The 27,328-nt window shown below is 42.9% G+C and overlaps 4 protein-coding genes and 1 long non-coding RNA gene across 7 annotated transcripts in view; 4 read left to right on the forward strand and 1 right to left on the reverse strand.

The window, feature by feature from the left end:
* Positions 1-27,328, forward strand: part of LOC110533183 (protein krueppel) — a 260,240-nt gene that overhangs the window by 23,278 nt on the left and 209,634 nt on the right. The gene's annotated exons all lie outside the window — the stretch shown is intronic.
* On the forward strand, positions 609-3,864 carry LOC110534706 (zinc finger protein 19-like). Of its 3 annotated transcripts, none has more exons than XM_036934539.1 (3): positions 609-976; positions 1,157-1,330; positions 3,368-3,864. In XM_036934539.1, exons 1-3 carry the CDS (start codon positions 971-973, stop codon positions 3,707-3,709), a joined length of 522 nt encoding a protein of 173 aa, XP_036790434.1. In that variant the 5' UTR covers positions 609-970; the 3' UTR covers positions 3,710-3,864. The 3 variants fall into 3 exon arrangements, with proteins under 3 accessions (XP_036790434.1, XP_021475314.2, XP_036790432.1); XM_021619639.2 differs by having other exon boundaries at positions 615-976; positions 1,157-2,110; positions 3,368-3,504; XM_036934537.1 differs by lacking the exon at positions 3,368-3,864 and having other exon boundaries at positions 616-976; positions 1,157-2,940.
* LOC110534733 lies at positions 3,562-5,551 on the reverse strand. Its single transcript, XR_002475160.2, has 3 exons — positions 5,203-5,551; positions 3,859-3,956; positions 3,562-3,703 (listed from the first exon to the last, which is right to left on the reverse strand). It is a non-coding gene; the product is annotated as an uncharacterized LOC110534733 (long non-coding RNA).
* LOC110534728 lies at positions 5,063-27,084 on the forward strand. The gene is made up of 6 exons (XM_021619663.2): positions 5,063-5,567; positions 7,793-7,923; positions 8,124-8,306; positions 20,868-21,032; positions 21,444-21,555; positions 25,673-27,084. Exons 1-6 carry the CDS (start codon positions 5,285-5,287, stop codon positions 26,635-26,637), a joined length of 1,839 nt encoding a protein of 612 aa, XP_021475338.2. The 5' UTR covers positions 5,063-5,284; the 3' UTR covers positions 26,638-27,084.
* On the forward strand, positions 8,313-10,029 carry LOC110534723 (zinc finger protein 271-like). Its single transcript, XM_021619659.2, has one exon. It carries the CDS (start codon positions 8,566-8,568, stop codon positions 9,322-9,324), a length of 759 nt encoding a protein of 252 aa, XP_021475334.2. The 5' UTR covers positions 8,313-8,565; the 3' UTR covers positions 9,325-10,029.

A 27,328-nucleotide genomic window follows, 5' to 3' on the forward strand; every position in this document is an offset into this window, starting at 1 on the left:
TGATGATGGTTTGTCCTTGGGGTTTCGCCTGCCATATCAGTTCTGTTATACTCACAGATAGAATTTTAACAGTTTGAAACTTATATGCACATCCTAGCTTCTGAGCCTGAGTAACAGGCAGTTTACTTTGGGCACGCTTTTAATCCGGATGTGAAAATACTGCCCCCCTACTCAAGAGAGGTTAATTTATCATCGAATCACAGCCTACTTCAACTTCGCCAAACAGCTGATGATTTAACAAAAGCGCATTCGCGAAAAAAGCACAATCGTTGCATGAATGTACCTAACCATAAACATCAATTCCTTTCTTAAAATCAATACACAGAAGTATATATTTTTAAACCTGCATATTTAGTCAAAATAAATGCATGTTAGCAGGCAATATTAACTAGGAAAATTGTGTAATTTCTCTTGCATTCAGTGCAAGCAGAGTCAGGGTATATGCAACAGTTTGGGCCACCTGGCTCGTTGCGAACTGTGTTTCTTCCTAACAAAGACTAATTAATTTACCAGAATTTTACATAATTATGACATAACATTTGAAGGGTGTGCATTGTAACAGCAATATTTAGACTTAGGGTTGCCACACATATATATATATATATATGAAAAATCAGCCAATTAATCTGTAATTGCTTTTTTGGTCCTCCAATAATCGGTATCGCCTTTGAAAAATCATAAATCGGTCGATCTCTACAATCAATAAATAGTATATCAATAAGTTATGAGAAGTGTTACCTTACATCCTTGCCAATTCTAGACAGTGTCAAAACTGTCAATAGTGTACAATAGTGTTGAGCATTGACGGTACCTAACCATCTATTTTCCCCCAATCACCCTCTCAGGTGAAGGACATCTCACTGGAGGCCACAGGAGCTTTGTGAAGCCAGCAGGACACAATACATGGAGAGATGACCAACCAATCACTGTTGATGAGGGCAATGGAACCTCAACCCAGCACATTATCGTGATGGAGGTTAGTGTAATAGTGTTGCATAAAATATGAGTTACTTTGTAAATCAAATGTGGGCTGTTTATTTCAGAATGGCTCCCCTCAGCTATTCACTTGCTTACATTTTCTTGTAAGACTTCCATATGATATTGTTATTAAATTCTAATCATGTACTGGTAATAACATCCTATCTTATTGTGTCAGTCTGCAGATACAGAGGCTGCAGGTCCTGGGGTGAAGCAGGAGAGGTCTGAAAGAAAGGAGGACCTACAGCATAGCATAAACATCCAGACTGGAACGGCTAGAGCGCCCCCTATAGCAACGGAGGACTCCACCACCGCCCCAGCGCAGCCCGGAGCCGGCTCAGAGTATTTACCGGTATTTCACCAGATCCAGAGGACGGTTCATTCCCGTGGAGATGGTGACGCACTAGTCACTGGCGTTGATGATCCATCATGTTCTTACAGTACAGAGATGGACCCTGGCAACATGCCCTTGGGTTTAGAGACACAGACTGATCTGTCTAAAGGGGAATGGAACCGGTACAGCAGTAGTATATACTCTGAAGGGTGCCTAGATAAGAAAGGGGAATGTCTGGTTGTAGATGAGGTAATTGTGAAAGTGGAGGGCAACGCTTCTCTCACATGGAATCCAGATCGTCACCTAGGTGACGGACATTCACAGGGCAGAGATTTCTTAGATTACAGGGAAAGCTTAGAGACAAATCCAAATGTTGCGATCCACTCCCCTGTACACATTCTCAGGGATTGCGACCCAGTGTCCACGTCGATGGGGCCTTCTGAGTCACACGCCCACGTCCTTTTCAATCAGGTATTGAATGCAAACGACATGGCTAGAGCCCAGGCTCAGGGAGGGGGAGCCACATCAGGCAATAGTAAAGAGAAACGGTTTCTCTGCATGTTCTGCAACAAAGGCTTCAGCTGCCCCCAGAAGGTGGAGATCCACCAGAGGGTCCACACAGGGGAGAAACCTTTCAGCTGTACCCAATGTCACATGCGCTTTGCTGAGGCTGGCAGCCTGAAGAGGCACCAGAGGGTCCACACGGGGGAGAAACCCTACAGCTGCCCCCAGTGTGAGAAGAGGTTCTCCCACCAGCACCATCTGAAGAGGCACTTGAAGGTCCACACGGAATAGCCTGTAAGCACTGTCGGAAGAGGTTCTCAGAGGAGCTTCCTCAGGATTCCACTCTATAACATAGAAAGTAACCATTCCATTCAATGGCTTCTGAAGTTTAGATCAAACCCTGCCCTAAAGATAGACTCAGCGAGATGACGTAGATCAATTTCCACAACATCAAAGAGCATTTTGGGATAAATGCGCCTAAAAAGTCAACATAATTTAGCCTACACTAAAGACACTCTTGTTCACAAATTTCAATAATCACTTTTATTATTTATTTTTTGACCACTTTTTCTCCCCAATTTCCTGGTGTCCAATTACAGTCTTGTCCCATTGCTGCAACTCCTGTATGGACAAGGTCGAGTCATGTGAGTTCTCCGAAACACAACCCAGCCGAGCCGCTTCTTGACACAATGCCGCTTAACCCAGAAGCCAGCCACACCAATGTGTCGGAGAAAACACCGTACACCTGGCGACCATGTCAGCGTGCATTGGGCCCGGCCCGCCACAGGAGTTGCTAGAGCGCGATGGGTCAAGAACATCCCTGCCGGCCAAACCCTCCCCTAACCCGGGTGATGCTGAGCCAATTTTGTGCCACCCCATGGATCTCCCGGTTGTGGCCGGCTGCAACAGAGCCTGGACTCGAACCAGGATCTCTGATGACACAACTGTGATGCAGTGCCTTGGACCACTGATTCCACTCGGGAGGCCATCAATAAACACTTTTAATGAGAACATTTATGCAGTTCATTAAGTTAATGCAGATTTGTAGTTGAGATGTGTATGTGTGGTTTTCATATGGTGTATTTAAAACGTGTTTGTTTAATAAACAGAAAATAGGACTTTCATTCTAAGACTTTCCCTGTTGGCCCATGTTGACTCCAATGCTTCCCACAGTTATGTCAAGTTGGCTGGATGGCCTTTGGTTGGTGGACCATTCTTGATACACACTGGAAACTGTTAAACATGAAAAACCCAGTAGTGTTGCAGTTCTTGACACAAACCGGTGCGTCTGGCACCTACTACCATACCCAATTCAAAGGAACTCAAAAATGTTGTCTTGCCCATTCACCCTCTAAATGGCACACATGCACAATCCATGTCTCAATTGTCTCAAGGCTTAAAAATCCTTCTTTAACCAGTCTCCGCCCCTTTATCTACACTGATTTAACAAGTGACATTAATAAGGGATCATAGCTTTCACCTGGATTCACCTGGTCAGTCTGTCAATTAGTACTCAGTGTATATGATCTTCTGTACAATTTGTGTTTACAGTCTGCAGGCCATGAGGACTTGTTGATATCCAGTCTTGTTGGCGGGAGAGAGTGGACCTCTGAGGTGGCTGGTCATAAGCCATGGCCCTGGATCAGAACCCTGGATCAGGAGCCGTCGCTCTTCCTTCCCGAGTCGGAACCAGGACCGAACCACAAGGGACAGAGACTCCACCACCACACAGAACACAACCAGTGGACAGGTGGACTGAACAACCTCAGTCCTGGTGGTCATCAGAGAGACAGAGGCTCCAGTGATCCAGTCTGCAGCCCAGACCCTTCTCTTCACAGTCTCAGTGCAGGGATGGAGCAGAGCCTGGGGCTGATAGATAGACCCTTCCTATGATACAAACACCATAGTATCCATGATGAACAGAGCAGGTCACCCTGGGCTTCAGCCTTCACAGAGAGGTGGGAGACACCCCCCCCCCAGCACACAATCCCAACAACACCCAAACAAGGGCTAGAGGTCAAGAAGGGAGCTCAAAAACTAACCTGAGGGTGGTGGCTCCTGCTTCTACCTCCTCTGGTGCTATTGGGTCACGATGTGGGAGGCCGAGGATTAGGACGGACGCCGACAAGTCGTGCACCTGCTGCACATGTGGGAAGCGGTTTGTTAGGGGAAAGTATTTGAAGGAACACCAGACCGTTCACAATAAGGAGAGGCTCTTCAAGTGCAAACTGTTACAAGAGCTTCACCTTCCTGACTAACCTTATCAGACATAGGAGTGTCCACAACAGGGCAAAATAGGAGCCGTGTGGCTTGAGATGTGCACAGGGCCTATCTGGGAACCATTCTGACATATTTAATCCAATAAAATCATTTTCTCAGTTTAATTTCTCCAGGTGTCCTTTTCAGGTTCTCTCTCAAAATCACTTTTTTAAATAGAAAAACAACATTTGAATAGTCCACCTGAGGTTCGGGAAAAATATTTGATATTTTGATTTTTGGGGTGGAGTTACCCTTTTAATGCAAGTGTTCACCAGCAAGAGACTATCTTTTGGTTGTGATGTTTCTGTAGTGCTCATGTGATTGCAGAGTCTTCTAAACAAATGGCCACTGGATTGATGCAAATAATCAAGCCAGGTTGGTTTAGGCTACATTGTAGTTAACCAAAAACCTAATTTAAAATGTTAAGGCTTTCCATCTCTATTAGAAGGTTATCATTAGCATCATTGCTAACGGCTACACAAAGTGTATACCTAGGCACACATACGGGCATTCCTGTTTCAGGAAGTTGCAGGAAAATACAAATCACTGATGCCTTTTTTTCATGTCTTATCATTAATTTGATACATTTTTTAAAAAATATTGGTGAATTAAGTTTGAAAGTCTGGAATCTGTGATTACGTCCGTTTTCATAGGGCTCTACATATCATGTATAGTGTCTTGGTCAGATACCCCTCATAAACCATTTAACTTTTCATTTGAAACAGGCTTGTCTGAATACCTGTTTTTAGAGCCCGTAAACCTAGGCTAGAACAAGGACAGTGTAATATTTACCTTACGGAGGATGGAAAAAAGTAATTATACTCTATTCTTGCTAAATTAGTCTGAGCTTTGAAGATAGTGATCATGAATAGGAGAGTTTGTATAATGTTATAAGCAGTACCGTAATTAAACGAACAGCGCGAATTCCTATTCCTTTTCCATTTAACCTCAGCATTTTAGCTATGACGCCAACCAATAAGATTTAGTGCGAAGTTAACGTAACCAGGCTTAGTGAAAGGAAGTGTAGTGAGCAAGAACAAGTTCCACGTTAGCGTTTTTGTTATTTAGACGTTTATTGGCACCGTTGAACTCAAAATATGACATGTAACCGCGCTGCACATACTTACCCCAGGTAGTCTTTAATTCGCGTTGGAGACGGAACTTGGTTGATGATGTTATCTAGCTAGCTGCTAACGTTCGCTAACAACAATGGCTGACTGTATGATTTTTCACACTCAAATTGCCTCCATCATGGAGATGCTAGCGAATACAGCCGTGGCAGAGATCTGTAAACTCGTAGACGACGACTATGCAGTGTTTCGTTTGGAAATAACTCAAAGCCAGAAAGAAAACAGGGGATTGCGGAGGAAACTACAACAATTAGAATTGAAGGTGGCACGGGAGCGCGCAGAGAGGACAATACGAGAGCGCGTCCTCACCAGTCGTCCCAGTAGTGTCAAGATCCTTGACCGATGCAGAGGAATGGCAAGAGGTACATTTTGCATTAGGCTGAGGCTGTGGGGAGTGTCGCCCCTTTCACATCTGCGCATGTGTTAAGATGTGTACCCAGAATTGGGTATTGGTCAGTTTTTGGATAGTATTGTAATGAAACAGGCAGAGAGTGCAGCTCGAACCCTCAACCTTCAAGCCCCGCAGAAATCGATAGTGCTAAAAACAAAAACATGATCAAGTGGCAGAGTAGATATCTGCTCTTTTAAACCAGGGTCTGCCACACAACTCCCTCACAGGATACCTTTCTATGAGTATGCAGCATTGCTAGTTATTGTTGATGGCCCTCTCATGATAAATACTTACTTTTGGGGATTATGTAGAATACATTTTGGATTACTTTTAGTTACATTTAACTGGTTTTAATATCGACAGCGTGAAATGACTGTGAACTTTGCCATGATACACACACACACCTTCAATCTCCGTGTTTCTCTCTGCCACCCCCACTGCTCTGTGTGGTTTAATCTGCCCTGTCATGGAACGTATCCGTGAAGGGCATGGGCTTGATGCTGTGCATTGATGACATGACACCTGGGTCCCGCTGGTTATTATATGGGATGTCTTCCTTAATCTGAACTGTCAGTGTCTGTGGCGTGGGCAATGAGAGGGTGTGGTGTCATGTACAGTGCCAGTCAAAAGTTTGGACAAACCTACTCATTCAATGGTTTTTCATCAAACTATGAAATAACACATGGAATCATGTAGTAACCAAAAAAGTGTTAAAGTAGCCACCCTTTGCCTTTGACAGCTTTGCACACACTTGGTATTCTCTCAACCAGCTTCACCTGGAATGGTTTTCCAAAAGTCTTGAAAGTGTTCCCATATATGCTGAGCACTTGTTGGCTTCACTCTGCGGTCCAATTCCTCCCAAACCATCTCAATTGGGTTGAGATCAGGTGATTGTGGAGGCCAGGTCATCTGATGCAGCACTCCATCACTGTCCTTGGTCAAATAGCCCTTACACAGTCTGGAAGTGTGTTGGGTCATTGTCCTGGTGAAAGACAAATGATAGTCCCACAAAGCATAAACCAGATGGGATGGCATATCGCTGCAGAATGCTGTGGTAGCCATACTGGTTAAGTGTGCCTTGAATTCTAAATAAATCACTGACAGTGTCAACAGCAAAGCACCATCACACCTCCTCCTCCATGCTTCACAGTGGGAACCACACATGCAGAGATAATCCGTTCACCTACTCTGCGTCTCACAAAGACGTGGCATTTGGAACCAAAAATCAAAAATTTGGACTCATCAGACCAAAGGACAGATTTCCACCGGTCGAATGTCCATTGCTCGTGTTTCTTGGCCCAAGCAAGTCCCTTCTTCTTATTGATGTCCTTTAGTAGTGGTTTGTTTGCAGCAATTCGACCATGAAGGCTTGATTCACGCAGTCTCCTCTGAACAGTTGATGTTGAGATGTGTCTGTTACTTTAATTCTGTGAAGCATTTATTTTGGCTGCAATTTCTGAGGCTGATAACTCTATGAACTTATCCTCTGCAGCAGAGGTAACTCTGGGTCTTCCTTTCCTGTGGAGGTCCTATGAGAGCCAGTTTCATCATGGCGTTTGATGGTTTTTGTGACTGCACTTGAAGAAATTCACTTTTAAGAAGGCACACCTGTTAATTTAAATGGATTTCAGGTAACTACCTCATGAAGCTGGTTGAGAGAATGCAAAGAGTGTGCAAAGCGGTCATCAAGGCAAAGGGTGGCTACTTTGAAGAATCTAAAATATATTTCGATTTGTTTAATACTTTTTTTTTGGTTACTAGATGATTCCATATGTTATTTCATAGTTTTGATGTCTTCACTATTATTCTACAATGTAGAAATAGTAAACCATCAGCCTTCTGACCTGTAGTCCCATGGAAATTGACTGCCCTAAAAGCATGCTCAAGTTGCCACGCTTATAAATCCAGGGTAGCTACAGGATGCAACAATACTTCCCCTGATTACTTAGCTATCTTGCACAATATATGTGTTCTTTATTTTACCAGGCAGGTCAGTTAAGAACAACTTCTTGCACAAAGGAACTATCATATTCTATCCAAATTCCCTATGTTCATACTCAACTAAAATAATGTGATGCATGGAACAATAAATAGTATATCAAGAAATTATGAGAAGTGTTACCTTACATCCTTGCCAATTGTAGACAGTGTCAATAGTGTACAATATAACTTAACCATCCCCAATCACTCTCTCAGGTGAAGGACCTCTCACTGGAGGCCACAGGAGCCTTGTGAAGCCAGCGGGACACAACACATGGAGAGATGACCAACCCATCACTGTTGATGAGGGGAGTGGAACCTCAACCCAGCACATTATTGTGATAGAGGTTAGTGTAATGGTATTACATCAAAATTACAGTACATCAAATGTGGCCAGTTTATTTCAGAAAGGCTCCCTTCAGCTATTAATTTGCTTACATGTACATCCGTATTTATCTGCCATAGTGGAGCTTGTGAGACTTCCCTATGTTATTGTTATCCAATTCAACTCATGTACCGGTAATAACCTCCTCTCTTCTTGTTTTAGTCTGCAGATGCAGAGGCTGCAGGTCCTGGGGTCAAGCTGGAGAGGTCTGAAGGAGAAGTGGACCCACAGCACAGCAGAGACATCCAGGCTGGAGCAATGGCTGGAGAGGCACACCCTGTAGTCACTGAGGACCTCGCCACCGCTGCAGCGCCCCAGACCAGGACCGGACGCAGCATCACGGAGGTCAGTGGAACGCTGAACGCCGTCCTCAAGTCAGAGACAGACATGGAGACTTTAACTGTAACACAAAGGCTCTTACACACAGGATCTGATAACAGGTCAGATCCAGAGAGACTGGGGCAGGAAAGGCTGGGCTGTCCTACTGCTCCCGGCTCAGAGTATTTACTTTACCGTATTCCGAGTTTGAGGAAGGTTAATTCCTATCGGGACAGATGACTCGTTAGAGACTGGCAATGATCTGTCTTCTTCTTACCCTACAGAGATGGGTTTAGAGAGACAAACTGATCTGTCTAGAGGGGACTGGAACCGGTACAGTAGTAGTGTACACTCTGAAGGTTGCCTAGATAAGCAAGGGGAGGTTATAGATGAGGTGACTGTGAAAGTGGAGGGCGATGCTCCTCTGACATGGAATGTAGACAAGACTCACTTAGGAGAACAACACTCACAAGGCAGATATTTCTTAGATTACAGGGAAAGCTTAGAGACAAATCCAAATGTCGTGACCCACTCCCCTTTACAGGCGGTCAGAAATCGCAACACAGTGTCCATGTCGATGAGGCATTCCGATTCACACAGCGGTGTCCTTTTCGATCAGGTATTGAACTCAATCGACAGTGCTAGAGCCCAGGTTCAGGGAGGGGGAGCCACATCAGGCAATAGTAAAGAGAAACAGTTCCTCTGCATGTTCTGTAACAAAGGCTTCAGCTGCCCCCAGAAGGCGGAGATCCACAAGAGGGTCCACACAGGGGTGAAATCCTTCAGCTGTACCCAGTGTCATATGCGCTTTGCCCAGTGCGGCAACCTGAAGAGGCACCAGAGGGTCCACACAGGGGAGAAACCCTTCAGCTGTACCCAATGTCAAATGCGCTTTGCCCAGGCTGGCCACTTGAAGCGGCACCAGAGGGTCCACACAGGGGAGAAACCCTACAGCTGCCCCCAGTGTGAGAAGAGGTTCTCCCACCAGCACCATCTGAAGATGCACCTGAATGTCCATACGGGAGAGAGGCCATTCAGAGAGTAACTACCTTAGGATACACCAGCAGAAAAAACATTCCACTCTGTAACATAGAAAGTAACCATTCCACTCTATAGCTTCTGATGTTTAGATACAATTTAAAGAGAAAGATGAATTTTCATTGTTGTCAGCATACAAATATCCAGAGATGCATTAGGAATAACGAGAGTAACAGATTTCAGTGTAGAATGTTCCTGCGTAGAATATTGCATCCAGGCATTGTGTGATTTATAAGGCATATAGAAGCCTAAAAAGTCTGTTACAAATTGTGTTTGTACTCTGTAGGCAATATGATGTTCACAAATGTCTATTTCATTACTTACATTTAACTACTTTATTATTTTAACAAATAAGTTTTAAATACACCATATGAAAACCACAGACACATCTCAATCAGCATGATAATGTGATAAACTGGGGGAAAAATGTACACAAAATGGGACTTTTAATTCTAAGACTTTCATTGAGACTGTCTTTAGTATATATTACATCTGATCTTACCCTATTCTGCATACACCCCCAGCGCTTTAAAACCAATGTGATGGGGTCATTGCTGCCGGCTCACCTTCCAGTCACCACAATCGCTAGTCCTTCCTCCTTCAAGGCACTCCGAATCAGAATCACCTTTATTCGCCAAATACATTTGCATGTACAGGAATTATGGAAGCCCTGAAACCCAAGCTGAAAAAAATATATTAAAATTTGACTCTTGGAATTATCTCATTTGAACAACTTAGTATTTTGTTCAAACAACTTAGTGTCTCATTCTAATGACTTAGTATAATGTTTGAATGACGTAGTTAAAGTCACATAAAAGAGATGCTAAGTCATTCAAATGAGATACTAAGTCATTTCAAGGAGATATGAAGTCGCTTAAATTGTTATGCAGTTTGTCAGACCATGTAATGGTTGCTTCAACCATTCATTGACTGTTTCTATTAATTGATATGATTGACAAGTTATTTGATAGCCTAAAGCATGGCTGCTTTTGAATGCCAGATCATGTATGTGGGCGAGCAAGGAGCAGAGCATAATTGAGCTGATTTAAAAAAATAAAAAATAAATTGTAAGCGCTGTAACTGTACACGACTACACTGTCTATAAGACTGATGTACTCAGGCAACTGATTGATCAGACATTCTATAAGAGACTCACTACAAACCCCACATAACTGCTTTTATCTGTAATGAACAGACTGTCACCAAGGGCATGCACAATGGTGAATAGAACACAGATTATTGGTGCGTAAAAACAGCTCCACACTGGTAATCTGCAGTCACTAAAATAGTGTTTGATTATCTAAATCCCCAAAAGGACAGGACGAATCTTCTTTGCGATATCAGACCTGGTTTGGCAGAAGGCATGAAGATCTCTGTTCAGCTTCAAATGCCCTGATTGATAAATATGCCGCTATGTAATGTGACACTTTTGTTTACCAAAGACACAGTTAGACATTTGTTAAAACGTCTTCCCGCTAATAAAAACGACTCCACTCAATATTATTGTCCAAATATTTTTTTTTCTCTCATAGTAGGTGGTTGACTATACCTTGAAGTATTTGAAATAGCTGAATAGTAAGGTAATAATAGTTTATTATAATAACAATAATAAACTGCCTCGACTGCATGAGGCTATAAAACTGCGTGCCACGGGAAGTTGATCCCTGCAATGGGAGGATTTATTTTGCAACCCGTCCAACAAATCCATCCATTAAGCAAGGTTCTCGCATATCATCCATCAAATTAATAGGTATTTGTCATCGGTGCTATTGAAAATCAGATAGCTTCCTTATGTTTTAGTAAACCATTAGCCAACACTTCAACGATTAAACAAAGTTTCATCATGAAATTTTACTATCTCTTCATTTTATTTTGGTGATTAAATGTATTTTTTTCCCTGTTATTGTGAACTATAACCTTTTTAATTGAAGGCCTATCACAAACCTTTTTTTGTAGGCGATTCTGGTAGGCTAATAAAAGCATGTTGTTCACAGCATAAACCCGCCTATTATCTCGGATGTTCATTAATTTATTGGTGATGGATACTTTAACTGTTTGTTTAGACTACTGTTAAAGCGCTCACATAGGCTACTTCTCTGCCAGAGCCCGCGAGATAACTAGTAATTCCCTTATGATAGATATCATGTTACCTCCTTACACATAGGTGGCGCGTCCATAAGGCTATTTGATTAAATTATATAATTACCCTACTCCTGTCTATACAGAAATACATCAATAAAATCATTAAAAAAATAGGCAGCTAAAGCATGATTTGGCCACAGAGGATCATTAGCTTCTTTCAAAAATATTAGTTGTAGATGTTTTAAATCTTATTGCCTACAGTCAGAAGGAAAGGCAGCGCGAGCAATTTGGGCAGCTCTCACAGCAAATACTAAGTAGATGATTGTTGAGTTGCGACTGTCGGTGAAAAGTAATGGCCCGGCAATATAAAATAAATGCGGGGGAAAAAATGTGGAAAGCAAATGCCCTATTGCTGTAAAGAGAATGCAATGAAAATACTCTCATCTGTCTTTTAGTCCGGGGTGCAACCTTCACTGTGCATTTTTGTCCCCCCCCCCCCCCCAGTTTTATAATTGGAATGTGATACAAAACGAGGCAATGGGGTGCTTTAGGACAATGTGGACGACTCCGAGCGGTCGGGTAGGCTGTTTGGAGTGTTTATCTGACTGGAAAATAAAATTAAAAAAGTTATGTCTCTCCCACTTCAAAAACCAAAAGTTTTCCCCCTGCTTTTAGTTAGAAAAATTCTAAATTTAATTGAGCGAACAACCGTATAGCCTATCTTATTGGCATCAGCGGAGAGCATCGGCCATATCCCGGTTTACTGCGCAGATTCACACTTTATCATTGTTGGGTCAGTGCCACTTAAATTTGTTTTTGGACAATAATTTCCCCTTCCAGTTTAGATGGACGTCATATTCTATTTGTGTCTCCCCTTCTCGTAGGTCTATTATATGGATAACGTCGTTTTTATTGATCTGTTTGTCAGTGTCAGCGGTATTAAAACGATTCTGCTTATATAAAGTGATATAAAGTGTAGTAGAATTGCATGAAATGTTTTTACTGTGCAACGAAAGAAGAAATGTTTCTGATATAGGCTAACCTAGGCCTACTCTATGCTATAGGCGCTCAGCCATGCATTGAACGACAAGGTGCAAGTTACGGGGGGGGGGGGGGGGGGGGGGCTTAGCTCCCCTGAATGAGACGTTAGCTCCCCTAAATGCAACAAAAGTCAAACTTGAGGGGGTCTCTAAATAATGCTCATTGAACCATTCTTCTGTTAGTTAAAAATGTAATAGTAAATATGTTTTACAGTGGTAAATATTAAAATAAAAGCTTCCAAATGAAACTAACACCCCCACCTCTTTGTCATGATTTAAACCATTTAAGGTAGCCTAGTGGTTAGAGCGTTGGGCCAAGTAACGGAAAGGTTGCTGGTTTGAATCCCCTAGCCAGACAAGGCTCTGTTGATGTGCCCTTGAGCAAGGCACTTAACCCCAAAACTCCTGTAAGTCCCAGAGCATCTGCTAAATGACTAAAATGTAAACGTATGTAGCGGCGCTGTCCACTAAATAGTGCTGAATTTTGGCCTTTACTTTCCCTTCGTACGTCCTCATTTTCGCCATTTGTTTGCCATGCGTCCTTGATTGTTTTAAAGTCACCATTGGCCTCATGTTGAAATCCCTGAGCGGTTTTCTTCCTCTGTGGCAACTAAGTTTGGAAGGATGCCTTTATCTTTGTAATGACTTGGTGTATTGATACACCATCCAAAGTGTAATTAATAACTTCAAAATGCCCAAAGGGATATTCAATGTCTGCCTTTTATTTTATTTTTTTACTAATCTATGAATAAGTGACCTTCTTTGTGAGGCATTTGAACAGCTCCTTGGTCTTTGTGGTTGAATCTGTGTTTGAAATTCACTACTCGACTGAGGGACCTTACAGATAATTGTACGTGTGGGGTACATAGATGAGGTAGTCATTCAAAAATCATGTTAAACACTATTATGTGACTTGTTCAGCAAATGTTTACTCCTTATTTAGGCTTGCCATAACAAAGGGGTTGAATAATTATTGACTAAAGACATTTCAGCTTTTAATTTTAAATTAATTTGTACAATTTTTGAAAAACAAAATTCCACTTTGACATTATGGGGTATTGTGTGTAGGCCAGTGACAAAAACATCTACATTTAATACATTTTAAATTCAGTCTGTATTACAAAATGTTTTGAACAAAGTTAAGGGAGTGTGAATACTTTCTGAAGGCACTGTACTTTTTGTACTTTCTGAAGGCACTGTATAGACACAGAAATGACACAATCCACATACAGTATGTACATACCAGGCAAAAAGAAAATACAGACTACACTATAAACATCAGTCTAAACTACAGACTACACTATATGCCAGGACACCTCAGTGGGGCTCGACAGGGCAGAACCAGCATCCTGGAACTACCCCCTCGATCCACCACTCAACTCAGCCTTGCCTCCTTACTTCCTACTTGGCTCTGACACCGCTCATTCCACTTCAGGCAGACTCAACAGGATGTCCACTTCTGCCTGCTTGCTTACTGTACATCAGCCACTAGCTTCTTCCTTGCCAGTCCTTCAATGCCAAGTAGCCCCAGAGCTCTCCAGAGTGATTGGCCTGCAAAGCCCCTGCAGCTGACCACAACTGGTAGTTTCCAGGTTCTCCATCCATTCTGCTGACTCTCAAGGATGAGGGACTGGTATTTGAGCTTCCACTCATGCGACAACTCCATTCTCTCCTCCCAGGGCACTGTGAGCGTGATGAGGACCGGACCACCTGCTTGGTGCTTCTAGACCAAAGAACGATAACCATTGGTCAGACCTGCTTGGCAGGAGGAGAGCACATGCTCGGTCGTCCACATATTGAGCTGCTGGGCTTTTTGCCAACCGCCACGTCTGGAGGTTTGTTGGTGTGGGCAAAACATTGTACACAGAGCAAGCCAGCCAAACTTAATCTGCTGCCCTTTCATGTTCCAGATGTGTTGCCGGGTGAGTACCCTGCCTCGCACGCTCTCTCTGCGTGTCCAGCTGCCTTGTTTTTTCATGGCTACAGCTCTGACATGCCTGCTTTCTTCCTCAGCCATTGTGACCTCCCTCTGCACCATGCCTCAGCACTCTGCTTTCTTCCAACTTGATGTGGTTCTGCATCCCTGATCCAGCCTGCCATTGGTTTACCGACCAAACAATGTCAGCGTGTTGCAGCCGTTCCTCCAGCTCTATGAGCGCTCTGCTGGCTGACCACTTGTGACCCGTTCTGACCTCGATCTCTAACCTCCGTTCAGACCTCTCAAATCAAATGTTATTTGTTACATGCTTTGTAAACAATAGGTGTGGACTATGCTTACGAACGGAACCTTACCAACAATCCAGAGGGAAAGAAAATAGAGAAATAATAGAAAAGTGAAAACACATAATAATAGATACATAACGAGTAATGATAACTTGTCTATATATACAAGGGGTACCAGTACCGAGTTGATGTGCAGGGGTACAAGGTAATTAAGGTAGAAACAGTGCCTTGCGAAAGTATTCGCCCCCCTTGAACTTTGCGACCTTTTGCCACATTTCAGGCTTCAAACATAAAGATATAAAACTGTATTGTTTTGTGAAGAATCAACAACAAGTGGGACACAATCATGAAGTGGAACGACATTTATTGGATATTTCAAACTTTTTTAACAAATCAAAAACTGAAAAATTGGGCGTGCAAAATTATTCAGCCCCTTTACTTTCAGTGCAGCAAACTCTCTCCAGAAGTTCAGTGAGGATCTCTGAATGATCCAATGTTGACCTAAATGACTAATGATGATAAATACAATCCACCTGTGTGTAATCAAGTCTCCATATAAATGCACCTGCACTGTGATAGTCTCAGAGGTCCGTTAAAAGCGCAGAGAGCATCATGAAGAACAAGGAACACACCAGGCAGGTCCGAGATACAGTTGTGAAGAAGTTTAAAGCCGGATTTGGATACAAAAAGATTTCCCAAGCTTTAAACATCCCAAGGAGCACTGTGCAAGCGATAATATTGAAATGGAAGGAGTATCAGACCACTGCAAATCTACCAAGACCTGGCCGTCCCTCTAAACTTTCAGCTCATACAAGGAGAAGACTGATCAGAGACAGCCAAGAGGCCCATGATCACTCTGGATCAACTGCAGAGATCTACAGCTGAGGTGGGAGACTCTGTCCATAGGACAACAATCAGTCGTATATTGCACAAATCTGGCCTTTATGGAAGAGTGGCAAGAAGAAAGCCATTTCTTAAAGATATCCATAAAAAGTGTTGTTTAAAGTTTGCCACAAGCCACCTGGGAGACACACCAAACATGTGGAAGAAGGTGCTCTGGTCAGATGAAACCAAAATTGAACTTTTTGTCAACAATGCAAAACGTTATGTTTGGCGTAAAAGCAACACAGCTGAACACACCATCCCCACTGTCAAAGATGGTGGTGGCAGCATCATGGTTTGAGCCTGCTTTTCTTCAGCAGGGACAGGGAAGATGGTTAAAATTGATTGGAAGATGGATGGAGCCAAATACAGGACCATTCTGGAAGAAACCCTGATGGAGTCTGCAAAAGACCTGAGACTGGGACGGAGATTTGTCTTCCAACAAGACAATGATCCAAAACATAAAGCAAAATCTACAATGGAATGGTTCAAAAATAAACATATCCAGGTGTTAGAATGGCCAAGTCAAAGTCCAGACCTGAATCCAATCGAGAATCTGTGGAAAGAACTGAAAACTGCTGTTCACAAATGCTCTCCATCCAACCTCACTGAGCTCGAGCTGTTTTGCAAGGAGGAATGGGAAAAATGTTCAGTCTCTCGATGTGCAAAACTGATAGAGACATACCCCAAGCGACTTACAGCTGTAATCGCAGCAAAAGGTGGCGCTACAAAGTATTAACTTAAGGGGGCTGAATAATTTTGCACGCCCAATTTTTCAGTTTTTGATTTGTTAAAAAAGTTTGAAATATCCAATAAATGTCGTTCCACTTCATGATTGTGTCCCACTTGTTGTTGATTCTTCACAACAAAATACAGTTTTATATCTTTATGTTTGACGCCTGAAATGTGGCAAAAGGTTGCAAAGTTCAAGGGGGCCGAATACTTTTGCAAGGCACTGTATGTAACAGTAACAGCAGCGTATGTGAGGAGTCAAAAAAGTTAGTGCAAAAAGGGTCAATGCAGATAGTCCAAGGTAGCTATTTGGTTAACCATTTAACTAACTATTTAGCAGTCTTATTGCTTGGGGGTAGGAGCTTTTCAGGGTCCTGTTGGTTCCAGACTTGGTGCATTGGTACCACTTGCTGTGCAGTAGCAGACAGAACAGTCTGTGACTTGGGTGGCTGAAATCCTTTAAAAAATGTCTGGCCTTCCTCTGATGTACTGGGCCGTATGCAATACCCTCTGTAGCGCCTTGCGATCAGATGCCAAGCAATTGTCATACCAAGCTGTGATGCAGCTTGGTATGGCACGCCCCCATTGATGTGAATGGGGGCGGGCTCGGCCCTCTGTTTCCTGTAGTCCACGATCAGCACCTTTGCCTTGCTGACGTTGAGGGGGAGGTTGTTGTCCTGGCACCAGACTGTCAGGTCTCTGAACTCCCTTTATGCTGTCTGATCATTGTCGGTGATCAGTCCTACCACGTCGTGTCATCTGTATTCTTAATGATGGTGTTGAAATCATGCACGGCCACGCACCCCTGAGGGTCGCGTGGCGGATGTGTTATTGCCTATTCTCACCACCTGGTGTTGACCACTGAGCTATACTCAATGAACAGCATTCTCACGTAGGTGTTCCTTTTGTCCAAGTGGGAAAGGGCAATGTGGAGTGCAATAGAGATTGCATCATCTGTGGATATATTGCGGTGGAATGCGAATTGGAGTGGGTCCAGGGTGTCTGGTATGATGGTGTTGATGTGAGCCATGACCAGCCTTTCAAAGCATTTCATGGCTACAGAAGTGAGCTCTACAGGGTGATACTAATTTAGACAGGTTGCCTTGGCGTTCTTGGGCACAGGGACTATGGTGTTCTGATGGTAGGTGTTACAGACTGGGTCAGGGAGAGACTGAAAATGTCAGTGAAGAAACTTGCCAGCTGGTCAGCACATGCTCTGAGTACGCATCCTGGTAATCTGTCCTGCGGCCCTGTGAATTTTAACCTTGTTACAGGCTTTGCCATTTATATTTCGAGGTTGGGCATTAGCACGTTTGCACACTGATTGGTGTCACCTCGTTAGTCAGTATGTATTACACCTGTGCTGGTTATTCATCTTGTTAGTTGTAAGGTGTTTCACCTGTGCTTTCCCAGGTAATATTTAAGAGTGGCTGGACCAGTGCTCCAGTTGTCTTGAGAGACATGGAGGGTTAACACCTTTAGTTGGCGGTCCCTATTTGAGTTCTAGACAAACAATCCTTTATCTGATCTTCCCTATTTTTGTTTTGACCACTTTTTGCTTTGCTTCCTGTCTGTAAGTTTGGTGTGGGTTTTTGTTTTGTTTGCCTCTTCTTGGGCAAAGTTTGTGTACTCTCATGGTGGGTTTCTTTCAGGTTACAGTTGTTGCTAGTCAACTTGTCAGTGGACACCCCCATGAGTGTCTTTCAGAACCCCTCCTATAATCCCACCTGTTTTGTTTTGGTTGTGGTCAGTGACTCTTTGTTAGTTTCCCCTTCTGTTTGAGCAAAATTATTTGGTTTACTTGCTGGGGAACGTAACAACCTGTTTAAAGGTCTTACTCGCATCGGTTACGGAGAGCATGATCACATTTGTCCGGAACAGCTGGTGCTCTTATGCATGGTTCAGTGCTGCTTTCCTCAAAGCAAGCAAAGAAGGCATTTAGCTCGTCTGGTAGGTTAGTAGGCTTGTGTCACTCGGCAGTTCACGGCTGGGTTTCCCTTTGTAATTTGTGATAGTTTGCAAGCCCTGCTACATCCGATCAGTGTCAGAGCCAATGTAGTAGGATTTGAAAAAGCCCTTTGCCTTTTTGATGGTTCGACGGACATAGCAGGATTTCTTATAAGCGTCTTGGTTAGTGTCCCGCTCCTTGAAAGCGTCAACTTTAGCCATTAACTCGGTGCAGATGTTGCCTGTAATCCATGGCTTCTGGTGGCCACAATACCTACCTCCAGCCTTTCCACTTGTGAAGCGCATCTTGAAGTTGTCGAAATAGCGTTGGAGGAGCTTCTGGAATCTTGCAGGTAGATGGTCTTGAGTGTGGTTTCCACCAGATTGTGGGGTATGGTTCTGTAGGCATTGGTTAGGTCTAGCCACAGGACAGCCAGGCCTCCTTGGTTACGCTTTGCGTCCTTGATCTTTGAGATGAAGCTTGTGTGTTCAAGGCAGCTTTTAGAAGATTTTACCTTTCACATTGAGGAGTGAGATGGTTTCAGAATTGCTTGATGGTTTGGAATTGCTTGATGGTTTGGAATTGCTTGATGTTTGTGGAGTTAACTTCTTTTGGAATAGGCCTTGGTGCTGATCTTCTCCTGGCCTTCTTGAAAAAGTAATCTCCTGCCAGCTGGGTTCCAACACCTCGAAGGGGATGGTGGCTTCATTGGTTTGAGTTTTGCCATCTCTTACAGCTCATTTTCATGCCTGGGGGGGTCGCTGTTGACTCCACGAATGTGCTCCTCCACCTCTTCCTTTGTTGCTTTGAGCTCTCCTGAACTTTTGTCCCCCAGGGGTTTTGATAGATACTGGAAGGGCAAAGTCTGTCCTCTCCTTCATCTGCCTCCTTCTGTCCCTGCGATGGTATTCACCTCAGCACAAGGTCTTAATACGCTCTCTCAGATTGTCTCAGATCTCCTTCAGTGCTGGTTTCGCTCCCTCCCTTACTTGGTGAAAAGCCTCATTCAGCCTCCGCAGGTCGCGTCTTAGGGTCGTTATATTCTTCAGACATCGGTTTTCTCTTGGCTTGATGTTCGTCTTGAATTTCCTCTTTTTCCCAAAGCTGTCAGCCCCTATGCTCTTGATGATACTTGACATTGCTCAGATATTATTCCCTACATCTCCTGCGAGTGTTACCTCCAGCACTTGATCCACGTCTTGGTCGAACATGTCCCATTCCTTCTTTGCTGACACATTAGGCCATCTTAAGACCGATAGGGCCTTAATGATCATGTGCTCTTATAATCTCCACCCAGCACAGCCAGAAGAGGACTGGCTACCCCTCGAAGCCTAGTTCCTCTAGGTTTCTTCCTAGGTTCCAGCCTTCCTAGGCAGTTTTTCCTAGCTACTGTGCTTCTGCATTGATTGGGGTTTTAGGCTGGGTATCTGTATAGCACTTTGTGATAACTGCTGATGTAAAAATGACTTTGTTATTGATTGATTTCACAGGCTGGTCTCTCCTGTGTTGTTCTGTACATATTGTCTTGTATGTTGTGTGCCTTCCCTTTCCTGTTGGTTCTCTGTCTCCCCTGGTGCATCAGTGATGTTCCGATTGCCACCCCTTGCCTGATAGATCTTCAGACCCCTCTCGTTTTTGAAAATCTTTACACATCTGTAGACCCGAAATAAATTGTTTAGCTGTTCGGTTGTCCTTCATGAGTGGTCATAACAGTGGTCTGTCCTGTACATCGGTCATCCTCCCCCGCTCTCGCCCGAGAGTGGTATCTTTCCATAGCGATTGATGGTGGGTACCTTCTTGGGAAGGTTTTGATTAAGCCTTCCAAGAAAGATATTTAATGTTATGCGACTATTTTGCTTCCACTGGTCCTGGGGATCTTAAGGTCAATGTCATCACTTTACTACCAGGACATTTTAGCCAAAAACCTGCTTGCCTGAAGCTAACCCCGAGCACATATCAAAATCCACATCGAAATGGTAAATTGACCACAAAATGTACATTTTGCAATGGACTTGAACCTCATTGAAAACCTGTTTTTGAATTGAAGAGGGCAGTCCATAAGCACAGACAAAGGATATCAAGGACCTGGAAAGATTATGCATGGAGGAATGATCTCATATGCCTCCCAATGTGTTCTCCAACTCATAAAACATTTTGGAAAAAGGCTGTGTCGTTATCCTCGCAGGAGTAGGGTGCTGGAGTACTGAAATAATTTTGAAACCTATCTTTTTTAGAAGAGAGACATTCCTTGTTAAATCTTTCTCTGAGCAATTCTGTTAGTATAAAATATAATTTTCCCAATTTTGGGAGCATATAATAAGCTCAGTATTTTAATTATTTATTTTATACAGTCTTTTTTGCTCATTTTTATTAAGGGTGCCAATAATTTGAGGTGACTGTACATTTGCATGTACAAGAATTTTACTGGGTGAAATGGTATGGGACTCAAACGTATTGGGGGTGGGTAAACATTCCATGTTGAAAGTGTGTTTATTATAGTGATGGGTAAAAATCAATACAGTTACAATACGCAATACATAGCACCTAAGTATCGTGATAATATCGTATTGTGACATCCCTGGAAATTCCCAGCCCTAGTTTATTATCTGTGTGTGTGTGTAATATTTATTACCTCTCTTCCAGGAGGAGGAGGGTCCAGAGGTGCTGCTGGTGAAGGAGGAGGGCTGTGAGGAGGGTCTGGGGAACCCAGAGGGGACCATAGTCGTAGAGGACAACCAGACTACACCACCACCTGAACCCACAGAGGAACCAGCTGAGCAGCACAGGACCACACACAGTCTCACTAAGGTGAGCCCACTGTGAACTACTGTCTGTATGATATTAGGTCAGGGCCTGTATACACAAAGCCTCTCAGAGCAGGAGTGCTGATCTAGGATCAGTTTAGCATTTAGCATTTTAGATCATAATAGGTAAGATTATATGGAAAGATCCAAGATCAGCACTTCTACTCAGCCTCTTTGTGGATACGGGCCCAGGTCTTGATTACTTTTGTTTTAAGTGTGGAACCATGCATTTGAATTATCAAACCATTAGTGTCGAGTAATCAAATCAACTAACACATTTGCATAGTATCACATCAACTAACATGTTTGCATAGTACTCATAGCAATCCCTCATTGCCCAATCAGAAGATGTTCCATAGCAGGGTGCTCATATCAGCTTTCAATCCAACATCCTCTCACTCTGTATATCTTACAGTCAGTAGACATGGAGGATGGGAAGCCTGATCTGCTGCTGGTCAAAGAGGAGACAATAGAAGACGGACCAGAGAGCATTGACTTGCTGAGTGGACTAAAGATGGGGGAGCAAGGTAAGGGAGAAATGCATATAGCCTACATACAGTGCCTTCAGAAAGTATTCATACCCCTTGACTTATTCCACATTGCGTGTGTGTTGCAGCCTGAATTCAAAATTGATTCAATATTTTTTTTTTCACCCATCTACACACAATACTACTTAACGATAAAGTGAAAACATGTTTTTAGACATTTTAGCAAATTTATTCACACCCCTGAGTCAATACATGTTAGAATCACCTTTGGTAGTAATTACAGCTGTGAGTCTTTCTGAGTAAGTCTCAAAGTTTTGCACATCTCGATTGTACAATATTTGCACATTATTATTTTTACAGTTCTTCAAGCTCTGTCAAGTTGGTTGTTGATCATTTCTAGACAGCCATTTTCAAGTCTTGCCATAGATTGTCAAGCTCATTTAAGTCACAACTGTAACTAGGCCACTCAGGAACATTCAATGTTGTCTTGGTAAGTAACTCCAGTATATATTTGGCCTTGTGTTTTAGGTTATTGTCCTGCTGAAAGGTGAATTTCTCTCCCAATGTCTGTTGGAAAGCAGATTGAATCAGGTTTTCCTCTAGAATTTTGCCTGTGCTTAGCTCTAATGTTTATTTTTATCTCCCCCCAAAAACTCCATAGTCCTTGCAGATGACAAGCATAGCCATAACCTGATGCAGTGGCAGCCACCACCATGCTTGGAAATATGAAGAGTAGTACTCAGTGATGTGTTCAACTTGCCCCGAACATAACGCTTTGTATTCAGGACATTAATTTATTTAATTTATTTATCACATGTTTTACTGTAGTGCCTTATTGCAAACAGGATGCATGTTTTTGAATATTTTCTGTTCTGTACAGCGTTCCTCCTTTTCGCTCTGTAATTTTGGTTAGTATTGTGAAGTAACTACAATGTTGGTCCATCCTCAGTTTTCTCCTATCACAGCCATTAAACTCTAACTGTTTTAAAGTCACAATTGGCCTCATGGTGAAATCCCTGAGCGGTTTCCTCTCCGGCAACTGAGTTTGGAAGGATGCCTGTATCTGGGTGTGACTGGGTGTATTGATACACCATCCAAAGTGTAATTAATAAGTTCACCATGCTCAAAGGGATATTCAATGTCTGCTTTTTAAAAATTGTACCCATCTACCAATAGGTGCCCTTTGCGAGGCATTGAAAAACCTCCCTGGTCTTTGTGGTTGAATCGGTGTTTGAAATTCACTGCTTTGCTGAGGGACCTTACAATTATCTGTATGTGTGGGGTACAGAGATGAGGTAGTAATTCAAAAATCATGTTAAACACAGGTATTGCACACAGAGTGAGTCCATGCAATTGATTATGTGCCTTGTTAAGCACATTTTTATACCTAAACTTATTTAGGCTTGCCATAACAAAGGGGTTGAATTGACTCATCTTTTCATTTTTTAAATTAAATTGTAAACATTTCTAAAAACATAATTCCACTTTGACATTATGGGGTATCGTGTGTAGGCCAGTTACACAAAATCTAAATTGAATCAATTGAAAATCCAGGCTGTAACACAACAAAATGTGGGAAAAGTCAAGGGTTGTGAATACTTTCTGGAGGCTCTGTGCAAATGACGTGCGGTGAGGTCTGTCCGTATGAAAACTTTTCCATATGGGTGACATTCCCCTTGTAGCAGGGCTCCAGACTAACATTTCCCCCTGGTTTTTCAATTGGTGGCACCAGGCCAGGATTTAGTTGCACCCATTTATTTTTGCCGCATCACGCAATATAAAAAATGAGTAGGCCTATAATATGACGTCATTCACAGAGGGCTTTATTAAAACGTCTAATAGACTACTGAGATGGTATTCACTAAATAAGTAAAAAATATATATTTTAATGTGCAATCAGTGATTGTCATGCATTTTGGGTCAACACTTATGCTATTGTTGTCGCCAGTTGCAGGGTGTTTCCTCCGACACATTAATGCGGCTGGCTTCCGGGTTAAGCGAGCAGTGTGTTCAAGAAGCTGTGTGGCTTGGCAGGGTTGTGTTTCGGAGGACGCATGGCTCTCAACATTCGCCGCCTCCGAGTCCGTACCGGAGTTGCAGCGATGGGATAAGACTGTAATTACCAATTGGATGTCATGAAATTGGGGTGAAAAGGTAAAAAAAAAAATTTAAGATAGGGCTCCAGAATTGTCATATTTTTTTTCAATAGAGATTAATTAGCAATTTTCTGTGCTATAATATCATAGACTAATTTATTTGGGGCTAATTCACCACCTGAGTATGTGGAAACCGAACACATTAGCTAGATCACTAACTCTAAACATAATACCCACTCATAGTAGCCATGTATGAATCTAAAAGTACATTAAAGGTCCCAAAAAACATTGCAGTTGTAGCCAACCGTCCGACGAGGCCTATGCACTCGCAACGGCTAATGCACATTTCCCTCGCTCTGTATCTCAAAGGCATATCAAATATCTTTGTAAAATAGTTGCTGTTGACCTCATCATTGAGAGTTGAGAAATACAGAGTATAACACTTAACCAAGGAAAGGAAGTTCACTAAAGTGGTCAACCCTGGCTCTCGTCTGAACATTGATATTGTCCAGTATATGTAGTAGATTTGCCCCCTCTCTACACTGATCGTCTGTTTACTACGAGTTCCTCTATCTGCCAGGCCCAGTTCATTGCCTTTCAGCTCAAATTGCTCATAGAAACTATCAAAGTCTTGTAGCGGCTGTTCCAGTGCTATCAGAGGTGGAAAATTTGTTCTCGATCAGCTTAGATGGAAAGCCACTGAGGATGGTTAGCTGACTCTATAGCTACATCTTTAATCTTTGTCCTCATGCCTGTAGGGAAGCCAAAGTAATTACGCTACCCAAGAGTGGTAACGCTGCCTTTACTGGTTCTAACAGCAGACATATAAGCTTGCTGCCAGCTCTTAGCAAACTTTTGAAAAAAATGGCAGTTTACAATCGAAGAAAAAAACAAGTTATTTAGTCTCCTCAACATGCTCAACAGCCACACCATTCATTACACGATTCAGCTGAGATCTTACGGAATGTTTGTACCCAATACAATGCTCTTAGTTTTAGAGGTGTTCAGGAACAGTTTATTACTGGCCACCCATTCTAAAACTTTGCATGTTGATATTCCATTTCTGTTGTTTATTCAATGCCAGATCTATATGTGAGCTGCCAAATGTCTTAAGAGCTACCGTATCTGGCTTTGGATGTGAGAAAGATTTGTCATGCTTGTTGAGTGCTATAGGCAAGTTGTTGGAAGTCGCAGTAACCAGCTCTGTCCACATGCTGTCGCTGGCGGAGAACAGCAGGCAGTAGAGTCGGCTGCTAGCTTCGCTGCCACAGACAGAGCCAGTCTTTCCGTTGATACCACTAAGATTGAAAATATTTATTTTCTGTCACTTCCTTTGATGTAGGTCCCTAAGCTCAGGTTTTGATCTTCCATCCCTTGTTTCGCAAGAAAATCCAACTTTGAAAACTGTTTCAGATGCAAAGTGTTAGTCATCCTGATCAGCTTACTTTAGCTAGCAGTAAAACTAACATAACCGCCAAAAAGGCGGCAGATGACGTGACGTCCACAGGCAGGAGCAAGCTCTGTCTATACTCCTGCCTAACCCATTACTTTTTTCATTCCAATACTTATTTATTATTTGAGTGCAATGAAAATGAATGGGACATATTGACACATGAAAGGCAGCGAAGCTCTCTGCCTGCCTTTTGAGGTCCGTTAGCTGGCAGTATAAGGCAGAAAAAACAGACGCGCAAGTCATGTCAGTGCCTTGCATTGAGTTTGAAGGGTGGGAAAAAGGGACACAGTGAGGCTGCCTTTCTCCCTGGCCTACTTGGGCATTTTGTACCAGATCACTACACATTTGGGAAGATGACAAGGCACTGCCTACTCTGAATGCACGTCACTATTTCTTACAGTAATAGATCTTCAATGGGAATAGTGATGTGCCTGGCTATTTGTTCTTATTTTTCTTCATTCATAAAATTAAATCAATGCAACTTATGTTTACAAACAAAACACACATGTTATAATGTAGGAACTTGACCAGGTAATTGACAAAAAATCTCCATATGTAGAGTTTTATGACATTTTTTTTCTGTCTATTTTCTATCCTCTTCCTGCAGGTGGTTGGCTGGAGGCTAACAGAGGAGACTGGGAAGCCATCTTGGATTCCCAGACCCAGACTGGTGCAGCCAAGGGCCCAGGGGACAACATCACTGAGCAGGCCAGGACCAGAGGTGACATAGTGGAGGTCAGTGGATGGGACAGAGTCCTCAACTCTGGGCTGGGGAACAACATTGTTAACCACAACCAGAAACAGACAGTCGAACACAAAACATCTGAATTTAGTCTCCATGACAACAGTCTGGCTGAGTCCAGGGCAAGGCGTAGATTTGGTCTGCAGGGGCAGAGGGGTGACCGTATGCGGCTAGAGAGAACAGACACCGACTCGGCTAGCGATGCTCCGTCCTGCTCCTATAGTTCTTATTCAGAGAGACTGATGACGCCTCAGGTTAACACCCTAACAGGTGCTGCCTTCAGCCTGCCTTCTGTAGGATCTATCAACTGGAACATGGACCCTGTGACAACACAGACACTTCCTGGCCTTCATCCTCCTCACACTCCTCTAATGTTAAACCAGACCTCAGACAATGCCAGTGCCTCAACACTAAATGGCTACACAAGCCCATTGACACGTGACAGTAGTAGAGACGGAATCAGTAAAGGTGGCATCGCCAAAGAGAAGCGCTTCATGTGTTCGTTCTGTGGGAAAGCCTTCAGTTTCCCCAATCAGGTGAAGATCCACCAGAGGATGCACACGGGGGAGAAACCATTCAGCTGCCACTTGTGCCGGGACAGCTTCTCCCATTTGTCTAGCCTGAAGAGGCACCAGAGAGTCCACACAGGGGAGAAACCATACCCGTGCCCGCAGTGTCAGAAACGGTTCTCCCACCAGCACCGCTTGAAGATACACTTGAAGATCCACACGGGAGAGGGGCCGTTTGCCTGTACACACTGCGGGAAGAGGTTCTCAGAGAGGAGCTACCTCAGGATACACCAGCAGAAAATGCACACGGCCCATGTATAGAGTATTGTAACATGTAATGTAGTACTAGCTAGTTTGTTTGTAGTTAATTATTTTGGTTGTGGATTTATAAGGAACTGGATGAGGTGAACTGAGGAAAGAATGAGTATGATGAGGCAGAGTAGATGATATGGTGGTGGTTGGTGTGATGGTGGTGTCTGTAAAAATGCTTCACTGATGAAAAGGGACAACCTTGTCCCTTTAGGTTGATATTGGTATTTTATAGTGAAATAATGATAGTGCCTTAATTCATGTTTACTTGTCATAAAGATGTGTGATGTGATGTTGAACCTTTTCCAATGTCTTCTAAAATGTATTTGATCAAAGCGAGTCTACCAGATTTAAGGAAAAGGTAATGAAGTTATTCTACTTGTCACGTATCGTTTTGCATAAAATAAGTACTGTACTTTATGTTTGAGTATATGCCCATGTTGAAATGAAATACAAAACTGACTCTGGTGGTGACTGACATTTTGAATCATTGCGGGGGACAGAGTGCCCCTTATCTCAGTTGAACCTAAACATTATACTTAATTCTTAAATCAACACATGGACATTTTTTTTATAATTCACTCCAATGGCTCCATATTGTTAGGTACACTATATATTCGGAAAGTATTCAGACACTTTCCCTTTTGTGATGTTAGTCTTATTCTAAAATTGTTTTTTTTTAAATCTCTTCAATCTATACACT

Source organism: Oncorhynchus mykiss, chromosome 10, assembly GCF_013265735.2.
Source record: "Oncorhynchus mykiss isolate Arlee chromosome 10, USDA_OmykA_1.1, whole genome shotgun sequence".
Taxonomy (NCBI): Eukaryota; Metazoa; Chordata; class Actinopteri; order Salmoniformes; family Salmonidae; genus Oncorhynchus; species Oncorhynchus mykiss.

Coding starts and splice junctions, on each gene's coding strand:
- LOC110534728 (XM_021619663.2), top strand. CDS start 5,285: ATGGCTGACTGTATGATTTTTCACACTCAAATTGCCTCCATCATGGAG. Junction 21,033..21,443: donor CCACACACAGTCTCACTAAG/GTGAGCCCACTG, acceptor TATATCTTACAG/TCAGTAGACATGGAGGATGG. Junction 21,556..25,672: donor ACTAAAGATGGGGGAGCAAG/GTAAGGGAGAAA, acceptor CTCTTCCTGCAG/GTGGTTGGCTGGAGGCTAAC.
- LOC110534723 (XM_021619659.2), top strand. CDS start 8,566: ATGGGTTTAGAGAGACAAACTGATCTGTCTAGAGGGGACTGGAACCGG.